Below are 16,681 nucleotides of genomic sequence, written 5' to 3' on the forward strand. Positions count from 1 at the left end.
TCCCACATTCCAAAAACATGCTAGGTTAATTAGCGACTCCCATTAATTGGCGATTAATTACCCCCAAGTCCATCACGAGTTATACATGCAACTTTTGTTCCCGTTACAATATGACTTTATTGTTATTATTTTTTGTTTCACACTCCCAAGTACTTCCGGATTACTGCCGAAACCCACGATCTAATTTAGTGGGTATAGGAGTTGAATAAATGAATTGAAAATTGTTTAGGAGCTACTCGTAGCTCAAAGAACCCTCGGCCATCTCTGTGTGGAGTTTGCATGTTCTCCCCGTGCATGCGTGGGTTTTCTCCAGGTACTCCGGTTTCCTCCCACATTCCAAAAACATGCTAGGTTAATTAGCGACTCCCATTAATTGGTAACTCCCATTCCCCCAAGTCCATCACGAGTTATACATGCAACTTTTGTTCCTGTTACAATATGACTTTATTCTACATAAATTATTTTTTGTTCTCCCAACTACTCCCAAGTACTTCCAGACTACTGCCGAAACCCACTATCTAATTTAGTGGGTATAGGAGTTGAATAAATGAATTGAAAATTGTTTAGGAGCTACTGGTAGCTCAAAGAACCCTCGGCCATCTCTGTGTGTAGTTTGCATGTTCTCCCCGTGCATGCGTGGGTTTTCTCCGGGTACTCCGGTTTCCTCCCACATTCCAAAAACATGCTAGGTTAATTAGCGACTCCCATTAATTGGTAACTCCCATTCCCCCAAGTCCATCACGAGTTATACATGCAACTTTTGCTCCCGTTACAATATGACTTTATTCTACATAAATTATTTTTTGTTCTCCCAACTACTCCCAAGTACTTCCGGACTACTGCCGAACCCCACAATCTAATTTAGTGGGTGTAGGAGTTGAATAAATTGAAGAATAAAGCCTTGGAAATGTTTAGGAGCTACTGGTAGCTCAAAGAGTAGAAACAATGAGTATAAACAAAAAACTTTTTAATTTTTTTTACAATATTACAGAAATAAAGTACAAATATTAGTCATTCATAAAGTCATAAAGTCATCAATACGAGAAGAAAATGTAGTGAAAAAAGTTGAAATATTTGGAAAAATGCAAAAAATGGGAAAAAAGTGAAATTGATATTAATAATACGTTTTTCACCCATTTGACAAAGCTCAAATGCAGTATTTTTTGCAATATTTACAACTTCTTAGCATGCCTTTATTTTTCACAAATGTAGCCCTTGCTGGAAGAGCGTCTGGGCACCCCTGATCTAAGCTCTTAGACGTTGTGGTTGATCCCTGCTATTCACAGGGTTTACGTACATTCCCCTGCAGATAGCGCCATCCAATATTAATCCACTTGAAGGGAGCTGAACACAACGTTGCAGAACACGCATGCCATCGCGGGCTGAGCATCGCTTCTCCTATTCGACAAACTGCAAAAAAATGGGCTTGCTTTGTCGGTCAACTTGACCTTGACCTTTCCCTGTTGCCGAAAAGGCTAAATTGTCACATGACCATTGATTGAGCTGTGCTTGGTTAAATGTTGCATGCTTTTTAGGAATACTGTGACTTGGAATTCCCATTCCAGTGATGAGAATAAAAAATATTATTTCACAATTTCCTGAAGATAAGTCCGATTGTCGTGGACTATAAATTTTGTTTATCATCATTGAGTGCGTAACAAATCCTTTACAATAAAGAGATTTGATCTTATTTCAATCTATGATTAATTACCAGTTAACTGTAGACTAAATGTGATGTATCGCGATTAAATCTTTTAATCATTGGACAGTCCATTTGATTCATAAGTCGCAGCCAAACTATAAAAAAAGTGTTTTGATGCTCAGTCGACCAAGTTCACGGTCATCTGCAACGCTTGAATGGAGGCAAGTGGAGGCATCGAACATTGCAACCTTTCAAATGAAAAGGCAAAATGTACTTGTAGAAGAATACTGTCATTGGTCCAGGGCGTTCGAATCCATCACAGCTGGACTTAGCATGAACCGATGAAGCCTAATCCAACCACGGATAGTCCGGTTGCGTTTGATTCAGGGGCCCTGACAAAAGTCCGTTTTCCTCCATTCAAGCGTCGCGGGTCGCCATGACAACGGACAATCATCTCATCACAAGGTAGTTACGTATTCCTTTAAAGCGAGTCACCTTTGGCTCCGCGTTTGAATGCCTGCTTAAGCTGGGTTTCACCGATCTTCGCTCAAATGTGCTCCCCATTGAAGTCTGTCTGTTTGGTTAGGGTCCAGCAGGAAAAGACGGGATTCCAGGCCTCCGTGGATCTGCGGGAGAGAAGGTAAGCTCATCACGACTACATATGTGAGTACTTTACGGAAGTATTCTAGTTCTACGTTGTGGTTTTTTAGGGTGACAGAGGCATGCCTGGATCACCTGGACCGAAGGTAGTTCTGACTATTCGAAGTATATCAGAAGGGAGTCCAGAACTACCGGACTCTTGAGTTTCTTCTTATCTCTTCAGGGTGAATGTGGATCTGTGGGCGTTGCAGGGTCTATGGGACCTCAAGGCAAAAGTGGACCTCCAGGAAAAAGAGGCCCACCAGGACTACCTGGGCCTCCCGGTCCTGCAGGAACTAAATTCTTCATAGAGGTGAACCAGTTTCTTTTCAGTTGTATCCAGCCTGGTCTTGTCAGTGAACATCATAGCTTGTTTTCCAGGATATGGAAGGATCCGGAAAGTACGACATGCTCAGTTCAGGACGAGTCGCGGGGCCGCCGGTCAGTCTTACTACCTGGGTTGGGTTTGAAACGGAAATCCATTCTTATGCTTCGTTTCTTTGCTTCAGGGTGCACCTGGTCTACCTGGTCCACAAGGTCCCAAGGTAGCACATCTACCATGATTGAGAAGTTATACAGATACGTATTGTATGTATTGTGTTTTATGTAGGGTAAAGCTGGAGCGCCAGGTCCACCAGGACCCTCCATCAAGGTACACCTCTTACATAATCCACCCTCAGACTCCCCAACTTGTGTTTTACAAGGTTTTAGTCTACATCCTGTTATCTGCACTTCATACTTTTAACTGCTTCATCGTAGGGCGATAGAGGCCACCCGGGACAAGACGGTTTGCAAGGTCCTGCTGGACTACCAGGACCAAGGGTAAGGGGGACAAGATGGTTGTAACTTTCTCAAAATAAACATAATGGTAATGATCATGGTTTTATTTGATTTGAACATGCATCGGATTACAATTGAATGCATCACATAATCAGTTCACAGTTCCACATGTCCAAAAGGAGTAGGAAGAAGCAAAGCTTATTAAATCATACTCCGCCATCTGGTACTTCTACAATCAGTAACTGTTACATTTGTTCACTTCCTGCTTTCCATAATACAGTTTAGTTTAATTTAATTTAATTTAATTTAATTTTATTTTATTTTATTTTATTTTATTTTATTTTATTTTATTTTATTTTATTTTATTTTATTTTATTTTATTTTATTTTATTTTATTTTATTTTATTTTATTTTATTTTTCATTTTCTACTGCTTATCCTTACGAGGGTCGCGGGGGGTGCTGGAGCCTATCCCAGCTGTCTTCGGGCGAGAAACGGGGTACACCCTGGACTGGTGGCCAGCCAATCACAGGGCACATATAGACAAACAACCATTCACACTCATATTCATACCTATGGACAATTTGGAGTCGCCTATTAACCTAGCATGTTTTTGGAATGTGGGAGGAAACCGGAGTACCCGGAGAAAACCCACGCATGCACGGGGAGAACATGCAAACTCCACACAGAGATGGCCGAGGGTGGAATTGAACCCTGGTCTCCTAGCTGTGAGGTCCAACTAACTAACACGTCTCTATGGCCATATTACAAAATACAATTCATCATTTATTCCAATATGATCGACTGTGATGTTTAATTTTGTGTTTTCTTCATGCACAGGGAGTGAAAGGAGAAAGGGGTACCTCAGGGCCAAAGGTAATTTTTCTCTTTTACTTATATTCTATTATTATATCTGACTCTTCCTGAATGTATTATCCAAAAATAAACGGTATCCTCCGCGTCCCGCAGGGTGATCGCGGTGCTGACGGTCTCAGCATTACAGGACCGCCTGGACCTCCTGGACCTCCGGGACCTGTCCTGAATCTGTCAGATGTACGTGCTCCATTTAAAATACCACCGTTCCTGTTTGGGGTTACAGGGGAGGCTGGAGCTTATCCCAGCTGACAGGGAAAACTAAAAAAAAAATAAAAAAAATATTTATGAGAAAATATTACACAAAGAAAGAAAGTTGAAGAAGAAAGTTGAAAATTTAGAAAAATTACAAGTTATATATTTATAATTAAATATATAATAATTATATATATAATAAATATAATAAAAATATATATTAAAAAACATATATTAAATATAAAAATATTTATATTTATATTTATATTTATATTTATATTTATATTTATATTTATATTTATTTTTATTTTTATTTTTATTTTTATTTTTATTTTTATTTTTATTTTTATTTTTATTTTTATATTAGATATTTTTATTATTTATATAGTAATAACTAATTTATAATTATCAGCATAACTTTATAAACACAGAAAATAAGTAGTTGGAAGAAATAGTTAAATAATAAAATCAAACAACAGAAGTGGATAAAAGCTGTAATTTTATGGAGAATAAAGTCAAAATATTAAGACGAAAAAGTTGCAATTTCCTGAGAATAAACTCTGAATATCACAAGCAAAAAGAATGTGGCTTTAGTGGCATGGAGTTGAAATATTCAGGAAAAAATTAATTAATTATTTGAAAAGGTAAAGAAAAAAAATAAAGTTGCAATTTGGGGGTTTATAGGTTGGGGGGGAAGTTATTATTTTACAGGAATAAAGACAAAATAATATGGGAATGAGTCCTAATAATAAAAAAAAGATGATTTTAGAATAAAGTTGAAATAATTGTAATAAAAACCTACTGTAACTTCCATCAAATCCGAATGATTGACAGCACGTCACTCTTGTGTCATCCATCTTCTGTCCACAGGTGCTCCTCAACGTCACAGAAGGCATCTTCAACTTCACAGAGGTCAGGGGAGCACGGGGGCCCATGGTGAGTGGCAGATGTCAGGGAATAATCCTGGAACGGTGAACACAGTTGAATCATTTTCACTTGCTTGATTTACGTATTGTTTGCGTGTTTCAGGGTCCCGAGGGCTTGCCCGGTAGAGCTGGATTTCCCGTAAGAACATTTTCACCCGTTCTACTTCATTCTAAGAAAAATATTAAAAAAAATTTCAAAAATTCAAAAATGACACACTTTTCATGTTTTGTTTTTTGCTGTCGTTGGGCTTCCAAGGGCAGGTAAAGCAGCCATGTCAGAGAGTTTGCTTTTTCCTAAGCCATCACGACTTATACATGCAACTTTATTCTCACAAAATTATTTGTTGTTTTTAATTTTTTTTTTATTGTTTAAAATTGTAATTTAATTGTAAATGTTTTTCTCTCCCAACTGTTTCAACCTTCTTCTTAGAAATGTTCTTTTTGCAATCATGACTTTATTCCCATAATATTTTGACGTAATTTTTTGAACGTATCACTTTTTGCACAACCTGATTTTCCACAAATGACAACTTTATTTGTTTTGTTTCTCATAACATTCCAGGTTTTTAAAGAACAGTTCAACTTAACAACAAAAATATATTAATATATTTTTTAAAATATTTTAAAAATATTAAAAAATATTAATATATTAATATCATTATTAATATTGATATATTAATATGACTATTCATAAAAATATCATTAAAATATCTTAAATAAATATACAATTATAAATATACTGTAAACAAATAAAATATAACTTCTAATAATTATTATAATATTAATATTATTTTTATATATTAATATTGTATTATATTATTAATATTATATTATATTATTAATATTAATATTATAATAATTATTAGAAGTTATATTTTATTTGTTTGAAGTATTTATAATTGTATATTTATTTGAGATATTTCTATTAATTATATAGTAATAACTAATTCATAATTATGAGAATAATTTTATGAACACAGAAAATAAGTAGTTGGAAGAAATAGTTATAGAATTATAAAATGATAAAAATCAAACAACAGAAATGGAAACAAAGCTGTAATTTTATGGAGAATAAAGTCAAAATATTAAGACAAAAAAAGTTGCAACTTCCCGAGAATAAACTCTGAATATCACGAGTAAAAAGTTATATTTTATTTGTTTACAGTATATTTACAATTGTATATTTTATTTGAGATATTTTTATTAATTATATAGTAATAACAAATTCATGTTGTATTTGATATATTAATATTAACATTAATATTAATATTTATATTAATATTAATATACAACATGAATTTGTTATTAGTATATAATTAATAAAATTAATAATAAAAATTTATATTTATTAATATTATTATATTGTACTATTATATAATAATTAATTAATTAAGTATTGTTAATTAATTAATAAAATATTAATAGTGATATATTCAATTATTAATATTAATATATTCGATTATTATTATTATTATTAATTAATATTGATATTATTTTTTTCTCATAAAATGACAACTTTTTGGTTTTATTGTGCTTTTATTTTTGAATGTATGTATGTATGTAATCTACTGTACTCTTATTTTCAAGCAACGCTGAAACGTGCATTCTTTTTCAGGGCCCGAGGGGTCCAAAGGGAGACGTGGGCCCCCCCGGCATCCAGGGGCCATCAGGCCTCAAGGTGAGAAGACAGATTCCATTAAAATAATATAATATTGTCAAGTCAATCTACCGTAAACATGCTCTTTGCTAACAGGGAGCCAAAGGGGAGCCAGGTGTGACCATTGCTGCTGATGGATCCCTTTTGTCTGCACCAAGAGCCCCCCAGGGTCCTCGAGGCATCAAGGTTACAGAAACAGAGACCTCGAACTATCCAGTATCTCAGTTAGAAACCCAATATTTTGGTAGTTAGACCATAGAAAATCACTTTCCTACCTTTTAGTGTAAATATGTTTTTTAACATGATTAGATCCCTCTAGACCAGGGGTCAGCAACCTGTGGCTCCAGAGCCGCATGTGGCTCTTCAGCCTTTTTGTTGTGGCTCCCTTTGCAATGCTTGAATATTTTTTAACACCCGAGTGGGGAAAATACACGTCTTTGTAATGAGTTTAAAAAAAAAAATCCAATTTTGTGTGTGACCATGAATGCATCCTGACTGATTTCTGGCAGAAACATGAAGGAAAATTAAGATAATTAAAAAAAAAAACAGCTGCATGGGAACTTGTTTGCGGCAGAGCATCAGGTAAGTTTACAGTAGTTTACTGCTAGTTTACTAGCAAGAGTACTCTAACTCGTCATTTGTTATCTGAACTACTTTGATAGCCCCAAATTCCCTCCAACGTTGTTTTAAACGTATGTTTTGCGGCTCCAGGGTATTTCTCTTTAGTGGGCTAGGGGGTAAAATAGCTCTTTTCATAGTAAAGGTTGCCGACCCCTGCTCTAGACACAAAGTAACACCCCTATGGTCATCTTTACACTTCTAGTACCCAATATAAATATGCATTTTTCTCACTTAACAGCAGTGCTTTATTTATGGTAATGGTAATAGTAATGGTAATGGTTTTATTTAATTTGAACATGCATCAGATTACAATTGAATGCATCACATAATCAGTTCACAGTTCCACATGTCCAAAAGGAGTAGGAAGAAGCAAAGCTTATTAAATCCTACCCTTCCATCTGGTACTTTTAAAATCAGTAACTGTTACATTTGTTCACTTCCTGTTTTCCTAATATAATTTAAGTTATTTTTATTTTATTTTTTAAATTTAATAAAAAAAATTGTTTTTCATTTTTTGTAATTTTTTTATATGGTTTTATTTAATTTGAACATGCATCAGATTACAATTGAATGCATCACATAATCAGTTCACAGTTCCACATGTCCAAAAGGAGTAGGAAGAAGCAAAGCTTATTAAATCCTACCCCTCCATCTGGTACTTTTACAATCAGTAACTGTTACATTTGTTCACTTCCTGCTTTCCTAATATAATTTAAGTTATTTTTATTTTATTAATTTAATAAAAAAAAATGTTTTTCAATTTTTTGGAATAAATTTTTTTTTAAAATTTTAACGGTTTTATTTCATTTGAACATGAATCAGATTACAATTGAATGCATCACATAATCAGTTCACAGTTCCACATGTTGAATGACATTATGGACAAATGAATGTGAATATTCTGCTGTGACAGGGTGATCGTGGTCTCCCCGGACCTGCTGGACTGACTGTGAGTTCATCACACTCACTGAATGAAATATGACACAAATATGACAAAATATGACACTAATTTTCACGGCTGCTTTATGTTTGATGCTACTTTTTAGGGCCCGCAGGGACCTCCTGGACAAAAAGGAGAGTATGGATTCCCTGGTCGCTCCGTGAGTCATTGCTATGAGATGTTTACCATGAAGATGTGGATTTCTACCAACGTATTCTCTCCACAGGGACGACCTGGTCTGATTGGGAGGAAAGGAGACAAAGGAGATTCTGTTGGCCAACCAGTAAGAAATGAAATATGGTTATTGATCCGTTCACAGCATTGACAGGCTAATGAACTGCGTGACACCACATACGTATATTTCTTCTTAGGGTCCTCCTGGTCCACCAGGTCCGCCCGGACTTCCAGGAAGAATTCTGGGATTAAATGGAGTAAGTTTACTGACTTCATTTATTGACTATTTTCTATTGTGTATCTATTTGATGTACAGTATCATGTATATGTATTTATGAGCTGACATTTATTGCATCTCCATCATACACACCCTCTGGACAAGTACAGAGCAGCTCAGAGCATGTGGTGCATTCAAGGACCGCTGAACGAAGAGCCAAAACCCAATGTTTGATGAAAACAGAGCACCTTAGACATGAAATAACAACCCTATAGTCACCTTTACACTCCTATTACACAATATCGTAGACATAATAAGAGATAAAAGACATATAAAAGCTATTTACCACCTTCTAAATACACATTTTAACATTATTAGAGCCCTGTAGACATGGAATAACACCCCTATAGTCACCTTTACACTCCTGTTACACAATATCGTAGACATAATAAGATATATAAGACATATAAAAGGTATTTACCACCTTCTAAATACACGGTTTAACATTATTAGAGCCCTGTAGACATGGAATAACACCCCTATAGTCACCTTTACACTCCTATTACACAATATCGTAGACGTAATAAGCGATATAAGACATATAAACACAATTTACCACCTTCTAAATACACATTTTAACATGATTAGAGCCATGTAGACATGGAATAACAACCCTATAGTCACCTTTATACTCCTATTACACAATATCGTAGACATAATAACAGATATAAGACATATAAAAGCTATTTAGCACCTTATAAATACTAATTTTAACATTATTAGAGCCTTGTAGACATGAAATAACAACCCTATAGTCACCTTTACACTCCTATTACACAATATCGTAGACATAATAAGAGATATAAGACATATAAAAGCTATTTACCACCTTCTAAATACACATAATAACATTATTAGAGCTCTGTAGACATGGAATAACAACCCTACAGTCACCTTTTGTAAAATAAATAGCCAAAATGGTGGAAAAAACAAAGAGTGAAGTTGAGATAAGACAAGTTGATGCTGATAACGTTGCTGTTCTCTTCAAGACCGTGTTTCCGGTGCGCCCCAGACCGCACTGCAAAGTGGGACCAGTAAGTCCGATTGGGACCGTCCGAGCGGGACCGTCCCATGGAAACGCTAGCATCCGATGCTTGGTATCGGGGGCGCCCATGGAGCAGCATGGCAGCTCTCTGGCCACGCCCCTTGTTGTTGTCACCCACCCCTTGCTTTTCCTCACCCGGCCTGGCTTTATCGGTTTTGTGTTTGCTGGACTCAGTTCTTCATTCAGTGCACCCAAGATGCGTTTTTGGTGTTTGGGAACTGTCTTTGTGCAAAAAACCTGCTTTGCTGAATCCCAATCCGTAACACTTTGTTCCTAACCAAAGTGAAGCCACAATTGGAATTCGGTTTTTAATTCCTGACCTGACTTGGCTGTGGTGGAAGGTCTCTTGTCTGGTATCACGTACCCTCATATATAAAGTACCTCCACACTCGGATACTTCATGTCTTTATTTCATACTGTGTGCAGGAAACCAAGAGCGCCAAAGGACAAAAGGGGGACGTGGGCATACCTGGAAAACCGGGTACACCTGGTAAGAAGTCTGATATGTCTCAGAGATGCTTTGGTATGTCGAACGGCTCTCATGTTGTCTTTTCCAGCCACTGCATTTGTGGAAGGGATTGCGGTGAGTATGCGTTCATATGCGTTCACACCTGGTTTATTATTAGCATTGTTAGCATGCTAACATGTATTTATTATTATTCTTTCAAAATGTCAACCTGTCACTCAGGGTGCCAAAGGCGACCAGGGAGCCAAAGGGGAGAGAGGAGAAAAGGGTGACTCGGGCCCACCTGGTCCTCCGGGGCTTCCCGGGCGATCGGGACTCGTGGTTAGTGATTCCTGGACCTTTCAATTGATTCTGTCAATCAATAATGTCAGTTGATGAACACTTTACTGAACCGAGTGAATAAGTGAATCAGGTGTTCGATTTACTTCAGTCGCTTGTCACACAGCACAGCAGAGAAACCAGATTCTTCGTCAACTTGTGAGTCGGTGAACCTTGAGTCTTTTTCAACCTGTGAGTCAGTGAAACCTGAGTCTTTGTTCACCCGTGAGTCAGTGAAATTTGAGTCTTTGTCAACCTGTGAGTTAGTGAAACTTGAGTCTTTGTCAATCTGTGAGTCAGTGAAACTTGAGTCTTAGACAACCTGTGAGTCAGTGAAACTTCAGTCTTTGTTCACCTGTGAGTTAGTGAAACTTGAGTGTTTGTCAACCTGTGAGTTAGTGAAACTTGAGTCTTCGTCGACTCGTGAGTCAGTGAAACTTGAGTCTTTGTCAACCTGTGAGTCAGTGAAACTTGAGTCTTTGTTCACCCGTGAGTTAGTGAAACTTGAGTGTTTGTCAACCTGTGAGTCAGTGAAACTTGAGTCTTTGTCAGTGAAACTTGAGTCTTTGTCAACCTGTGAGTCAGTGAAACTTGAGTCTATGTTCACCCGTGAGTTAGTGAATCTTGAGTCTTTGTCAACCTGTGAGTCAGTGAAACTTGAGTCTTTGTCAACCCGTGAGTCAGTGAAACTTGAGTCTTTGTTCACCCGTGAGTCAGTGAAACCTGAGTCTTTGTCAACCTGTGAGTCAGTGAAACTTTAGTCTTTGTTCACCCGTGAGTCAGTGAAACTTGAGTCTTTGTACACCCGTGAGTCAGTGAAACTTGAGTCTTTGTTCACCTGTGAGTCAGTGACACTTGAGTCTTTGTTCACCCGTGAGTCAGTGAAACTTGAGACTTTATCAACCAGTGAGTCAGTGAAACTTGAGTCTTTATTCACCCGTGAGTCAGTGAAACTTGAGTCTTTGTTCACCCGTGACTCAGTGGAACTTGGGTTTTTGACAACCTGTGAGTCAGTGAAACTTGAGTCTTTGTCAACCCATGAGTCAGTGAAACTTGAGTCTTTGTTCACCCGTGAGTCACTGAAACTTTAGTCTTTATTCACCCATGAGTCAGTGAAACTTGAGTCTTTGTCAAACTGTGAGTCAGTGAAACTTCAGTCTTTGTTCACCCGTGAGTCAGTGAAACTTGAGTCTTTGTTCACCTGTGAGTCAGTGACACTTGAGTCTTTGTTCACCCGTGAGTCAGTGAAACTTGAGACTTTATCAACCAGTGAGTCAGTGAAACTTGAGTGTTTATTCACCCGTGAGTCAGTGAAACTTGAGTCTTTGTTCACCTGTGACTCAGTGGAACTTGGGTTTTTGACAACCTGTGAGTCAGTGAAACTTGAGTCTTTGTCAACCCATGAGTCAGTGAAACTTGAGTCTTTGTCAAACTGTGAGTCAGTGAAACTTCAGTCTTTGTTCACCCGTGAGTCAGTGAAACTTGAGTTTTTGTTCACCCGTGAGTCAGTGAAACTTGAGTCTTTAACTTGAGTCTTTTTCTAAGTCACAGTCACTCAGTCACCTGCTTTCCTTTTTGCTAGCGCTAGCAGGGGTGAATTCACAGAGATGAGTACCCGCGAGTCCAGATTCAGTAAAAAAGCGACTCTTGTGCGACACGATCATGACTCACCCACCTCTAATCGCCATCTTTCCTTCAGGGTCCAAAAGGCGAGTCAGTGGTTGGACCACCAGGTCCTCCTGGTTCTCCGGGCCAACGTGGAGCCCCTGGGTTGGGACGCGCTGGTCCTAGAGGGCCACCGGGGCCTGCAGGACCCCCGGGACCCGTACCAGCCTTTGGATCAGGTGCGTGGACATGAATGCACATAACAGAAATGATTCTATGCGTTGAGGTTTTTATTTAGAAGTTGCATATGTTCTATCAGCAGGTGTCAACATCCCAGGTCCTCCTGGTCCTCCTGGACCCCCAGGATCTCCTGGATATTCAAACCTGGTTAGAAGAACCACAATACCATTTTTTTATGAACGTGTTCAACTCCTCTCTCACTGATGGTGTGTGCTTACGTAGGTGAGCACCTATAAGACGGTCCATGCTCTGACCCGAGACATGCAACGCGCTACCGAAGGAACCTTGGCATACGTGGCGGAGAGCGGGGGGGAGCTGTACATCAAAGTACGCAACGGCTGGAGCAAGCTTCAGGTGCGTTTCATTGATCGTCAACGGAAGAGAAATGCTGAGGAATCAGGCCCGTGACAGAAGGTCCTCAGGTTTGAATTCGTTTGCTCATATATTGGAACCTGTTTTACCTGTTTATTATGAAAAAATTCATGGATATATATGAGAATAAAGTCTTCAATTTCCGAGAATAAACTTGTACATTTACAAGAATATAGTCATAAATTTATTAGGCCAAAGCCATAAATGTACAAAAAAATTAATTACTAATTTATGAAAAAAACATTTGTACATTATGAGAATAAAAGTTGTAAATTCATGAGAATAAAGGCATAAATATACGAGGATATGAGGATAAAATTTTATTTTATTATTATTTTATCATTATTATTATGCAAATAGTTTTTGAGAATAATAATAATAATAATAATAATTTTATTATTATTATAATAATTGTATTATTATTATGAGAAAAAAGGCATAAATTCATGAGAATAAAGGCATAAATATATGAGGATACGAGGATAAAATCACATTTATGAAAAAAGTCATAAATTATAGACAATAAAGTTGTACATTTACGAGAATAAAGTTGTTAATTTGCAAGAATAAAGTCATAAATTTACAAGAAAAAATTGTAAATTTATGCAAAAAAAGTTGTAAATACATGACAATAAAGTCATAAATTTATGACAAAAACTTTTGTGAATTTATCAAACAAAAGTTGTACATTTATGAAGAAAAGTATAAATTTATGAGAATAAAGTCATACATTTATGGGAATAAAGTGGTAAATTTATGGGAATAACGTTGTAAATTTAGGAGAATAAAACTAAAAAAAATCATAAATGTAGGACAAAAAAATGTAAATTTATGAGAATGAAGTTGTAAATCGACCAAGATAAAGTCATAACTTTATTAGAAAAAAAATCATAAATGAATGAGAAGTTGTAGATTTATGAGATTAAAAAATTGTAAATTTATGCAAAAAAAAGTTGTAAATACATGACAATAAAGTCATAAATTTATGACAAAAACTTTTGTGAATTTATCAAACAAAAGTTGTACATTTATGAAGAAAAGTGTAAATTTATGAGAATTAAGTCATAAATTTATGGGAATAAAGTGGTAAATTTATGAGAATAACATTGTAAATTTAGGAGAATAAAACTAAAAAAAATCATAAATATAAAAAAAAATGTAAATTTATGAGAATGAAGTTGTAAATCGACCAAGATAAAGTCATAACTTTATTAGAAAAAAAAATTATAGATGAATGAGAATAAAGTTGTAGATTTCTGAGATTAAAAAAATGTAAATTTATGCAAAAAAAGTTGTAAATACATGGCAATAAAGTCATAAATTTATGACAAAAACTTTTGTGAATTTATCAAACAAAAGTTGTACATTTATGAAGAAAATTGTACATTTATGAGAATAAAGTCATAAATTTATGGGAATAACCTTGTAAATTTAGGAGAATAAAACAAAAAAAAATCATAAATGTAGGACAAAAAAATGTAAATTTATGAGAATGAAGTTGTAAATCGACCAAGATAAAGTCATAACTTTATTAGAAAAAAAATCATAAATGAATGAGAAGTTGTAGATTTATGAGATTAAAAAATTGTAAATTTATGCAAAAAAAGTTGTAAATACATGACAATAAAGTCATAAATATATAGGAATAAAGTGGTAAGTTTATGGGAATAACGTTGTAAATTTAGGAGAATAAAAAAAAAATCATAAATGTAGGACGAAAAAAAAATGTACATTTATGAGAATGAAGTTGTAAATCGACCAAGATAAAGTCATAACTTTATTAGAAAAAATAAATCATAAATGAATGAGAATAAAGTTGTAGATTTATGAGATTAAAAAATTGTAAATTTATGCAAAAAAAAAGTTGTAAATACATGACAATAAAGTCATAAATTTATGACAAAAACTTTTGTGAATTTATCAAACAAAAGTTATACATTTATGCAGAATGTTGGCTGAAGTACTAAGAAGAGTCATGGTGTTCGATTCAAACAGGACCGATCTTGTCTGTATTCACCACCATATGTTGCTATGTTCCTTGCTTTGATGGCGTGTTTATGTATGTGTGTGTGTGTGTGTGTGTGTGTGTTGCGCTTAGCTCGGGGAGTTGATCCGTTCTGAATCGTCATCTTCATCAGCATCCCAGACCCACAGCAGACCTGGAGAATGGAGCCGACCACACAGGAGCCACAGTCAGGTACATAGAAATAGAGCATTACAGCAAAACAGAAAAAGAGTCGTTCGGTTCCAGCGTGTGCGTTCATTGATTCATTGATAGGAGCTCCAGGAGGGCAGTCGAGGGTACCAGCCTAGTTATAACATTCTCCCACAGACCTTCACCGCTGTGGCCGGGGTGAGTGGAACCTCATATTCAATGTCCTTCTACTTCTCCAACGCTGCTGAAGCTCAATGTTGTCCACAGCTCCACCTGGTGGCCCTGAACGCACCGTTGAAAGGGGACATGAAAGGCATCCGCGGTGCCGACTTCCAGTGCTACCAGCAAGCTCGCGCCATGGGCCTGACCAGCACCTACAGGGCCTTCCTGTCCTCACACCTCCAAGACCTGGCCACCATCGTGAGGAAAGCGGACCGCAGCGACATGCCTGTGGTCAATCTGAGGGTGAGGAAGACCGGGTTGAAGATGTCTTCGTCTTCTCATTCCAAATAACCGGAACTGTCCTGTCCTATCCCTTTCCCGTCAGGGTGAGATGCTGTTCCCGAGCTGGATGTCCATCTTCTCTGGAAACGGAGGCACATTCGACACATCCATCCCCATTTACTCCTTTGATGGACGTAACGTGATGACGAACTCGGCATGGTGAGGGATCCCAATTAAGAGCTTCAAACCGTCATGCGTTCTTTTGGGAATATGTTACCGTGGCAACACCGTTTCTATGAAGGCTTCATGTAACCTCCAAGATGGAACACACACACTTGTCAGCCTGCAATTTGTTCACATTTAGAAACAGCTTATGTCATCCGAGTGTTAACATATTATACATTAACATTAAAATGTTAGCATTAACATGTTAGCATTGCTAGCATGCCTAAATTAGCATAGTAGCATTTTTAGCCCGTTTCATGTAGGTAGACACTTATATAAACACTATCATGCTAGGTGTTAGCATGCTAACATTAGCATGTTAGCAGTGCTAGCATGTTGACATTAGTATAGTAGCATTTTAACCCGTTTCATAGGTAGACACATATAAACACTATCATACTAGCATGCTAACATTAGTATGTTAGCAGTGCTAGCATGTTAACATTAGCAGAGTAGCATTTTTAACCCGTTTCATAGGTACACTTACTAACACAAGTGTTAGTATGCTAACATTAGTATGTTAGCATTTTCAGCATGTTAACATTAGCATAGTAGCATTTTTAGCCTGTTTCTGAAATAGCACGTATTTAAACACTATCATGCTAGTTGTTAGTATGCTAACATTAGTATGTTAGCAGTGCTAGCATGTTAACATTAGCATAGTAGCATTTTTAACCTGTTTCATAGGTACACTTATATAAACCCTTTACACTATCATGCTCTGTGTTATCATGCTAACATTAGCATGTTAGCATTTCCAGCATGCTAACATTAGCATAGTAGCATTTTTAGCCTGTTTCCTAGATAGCATGTATTTAAACACTATCATGCTAGGTGTTAGCATGCTAACATTAGTATGTTAGCAGTGTTATTATGTTAACATTAGCATAGTAGCATTTTTGACCCGTTTCATAGGTACACTTATATAAACCCTTTGCACTATCATGCTCGGTGTTAGCATGCTAACATTAGCATAGTAGCATTTCCAGCATGCTAACATTAGTATAGTAGCATTTTAGCCTATTTCCTAGATAGCACGTACTTGAGCACTTTGCACTATCATGCTAGGTGTTAAGATTAGCATGTTA

The 16,681-nt window shown here is 36.6% G+C and overlaps 1 protein-coding gene across 7 annotated transcripts in view; it reads left to right on the forward strand.

Moving 5' to 3' along the window:
• The window catches only part of col15a1b (collagen, type XV, alpha 1b), a 43,834-nt gene that overhangs the window by 24,633 nt on the left and 2,520 nt on the right, over positions 1–16,681 (forward strand). For 4 of the 7 annotated variants that reach the window (XM_058068258.1, XM_058068260.1, XM_058068254.1 and 1 more), the window contains 28 exons: positions 2,229–2,282; positions 2,353–2,388; positions 2,466–2,594; positions 2,663–2,722; positions 2,791–2,826; positions 2,892–2,933; positions 3,041–3,103; positions 3,901–3,936; positions 4,030–4,113; positions 4,999–5,064; positions 5,158–5,193; positions 6,670–6,732; positions 6,808–6,897; positions 8,246–8,281; positions 8,379–8,432; positions 8,499–8,555; positions 8,644–8,703; positions 9,713–9,757; positions 10,195–10,258; positions 10,326–10,351; positions 10,457–10,555; positions 12,252–12,396; positions 12,477–12,544; positions 12,620–12,751; positions 14,868–14,966; positions 15,048–15,122; positions 15,192–15,389; positions 15,472–15,587. In XM_058068258.1, the coding sequence (XP_057924241.1) occupies positions 2,229–2,282; positions 2,353–2,388; positions 2,466–2,594; positions 2,663–2,722; positions 2,791–2,826; positions 2,892–2,933; positions 3,041–3,103; positions 3,901–3,936; positions 4,030–4,113; positions 4,999–5,064; positions 5,158–5,193; positions 6,670–6,732; positions 6,808–6,897; positions 8,246–8,281; positions 8,379–8,432; positions 8,499–8,555; positions 8,644–8,703; positions 9,713–9,757; positions 10,195–10,258; positions 10,326–10,351; positions 10,457–10,555; positions 12,252–12,396; positions 12,477–12,544; positions 12,620–12,751; positions 14,868–14,966; positions 15,048–15,122; positions 15,192–15,389; positions 15,472–15,587 (2,069 nt within the window). The remainder of the gene's footprint in view (positions 1–2,228; positions 2,283–2,352; positions 2,389–2,465; positions 2,595–2,662; positions 2,723–2,790; positions 2,827–2,891; positions 2,934–3,040; positions 3,104–3,900; positions 3,937–4,029; positions 4,114–4,998; positions 5,065–5,157; positions 5,194–6,669; positions 6,733–6,807; positions 6,898–8,245; positions 8,282–8,378; positions 8,433–8,498; positions 8,556–8,643; positions 8,704–9,712; positions 9,758–10,194; positions 10,259–10,325; positions 10,352–10,456; positions 10,556–12,251; positions 12,397–12,476; positions 12,545–12,619; positions 12,752–14,867; positions 14,967–15,047; positions 15,123–15,191; positions 15,390–15,471; positions 15,588–16,681) is intronic. The other 3 variants (XM_058068255.1, XM_058068261.1, XM_058068256.1) reach the window with 2 other exon arrangements.

Source organism: Doryrhamphus excisus, chromosome 3 (assembly GCF_030265055.1).
Source record: "Doryrhamphus excisus isolate RoL2022-K1 chromosome 3, RoL_Dexc_1.0, whole genome shotgun sequence".
Lineage (NCBI taxonomy): Eukaryota > Metazoa > Chordata > Actinopteri > Syngnathiformes > Syngnathidae > Doryrhamphus > Doryrhamphus excisus.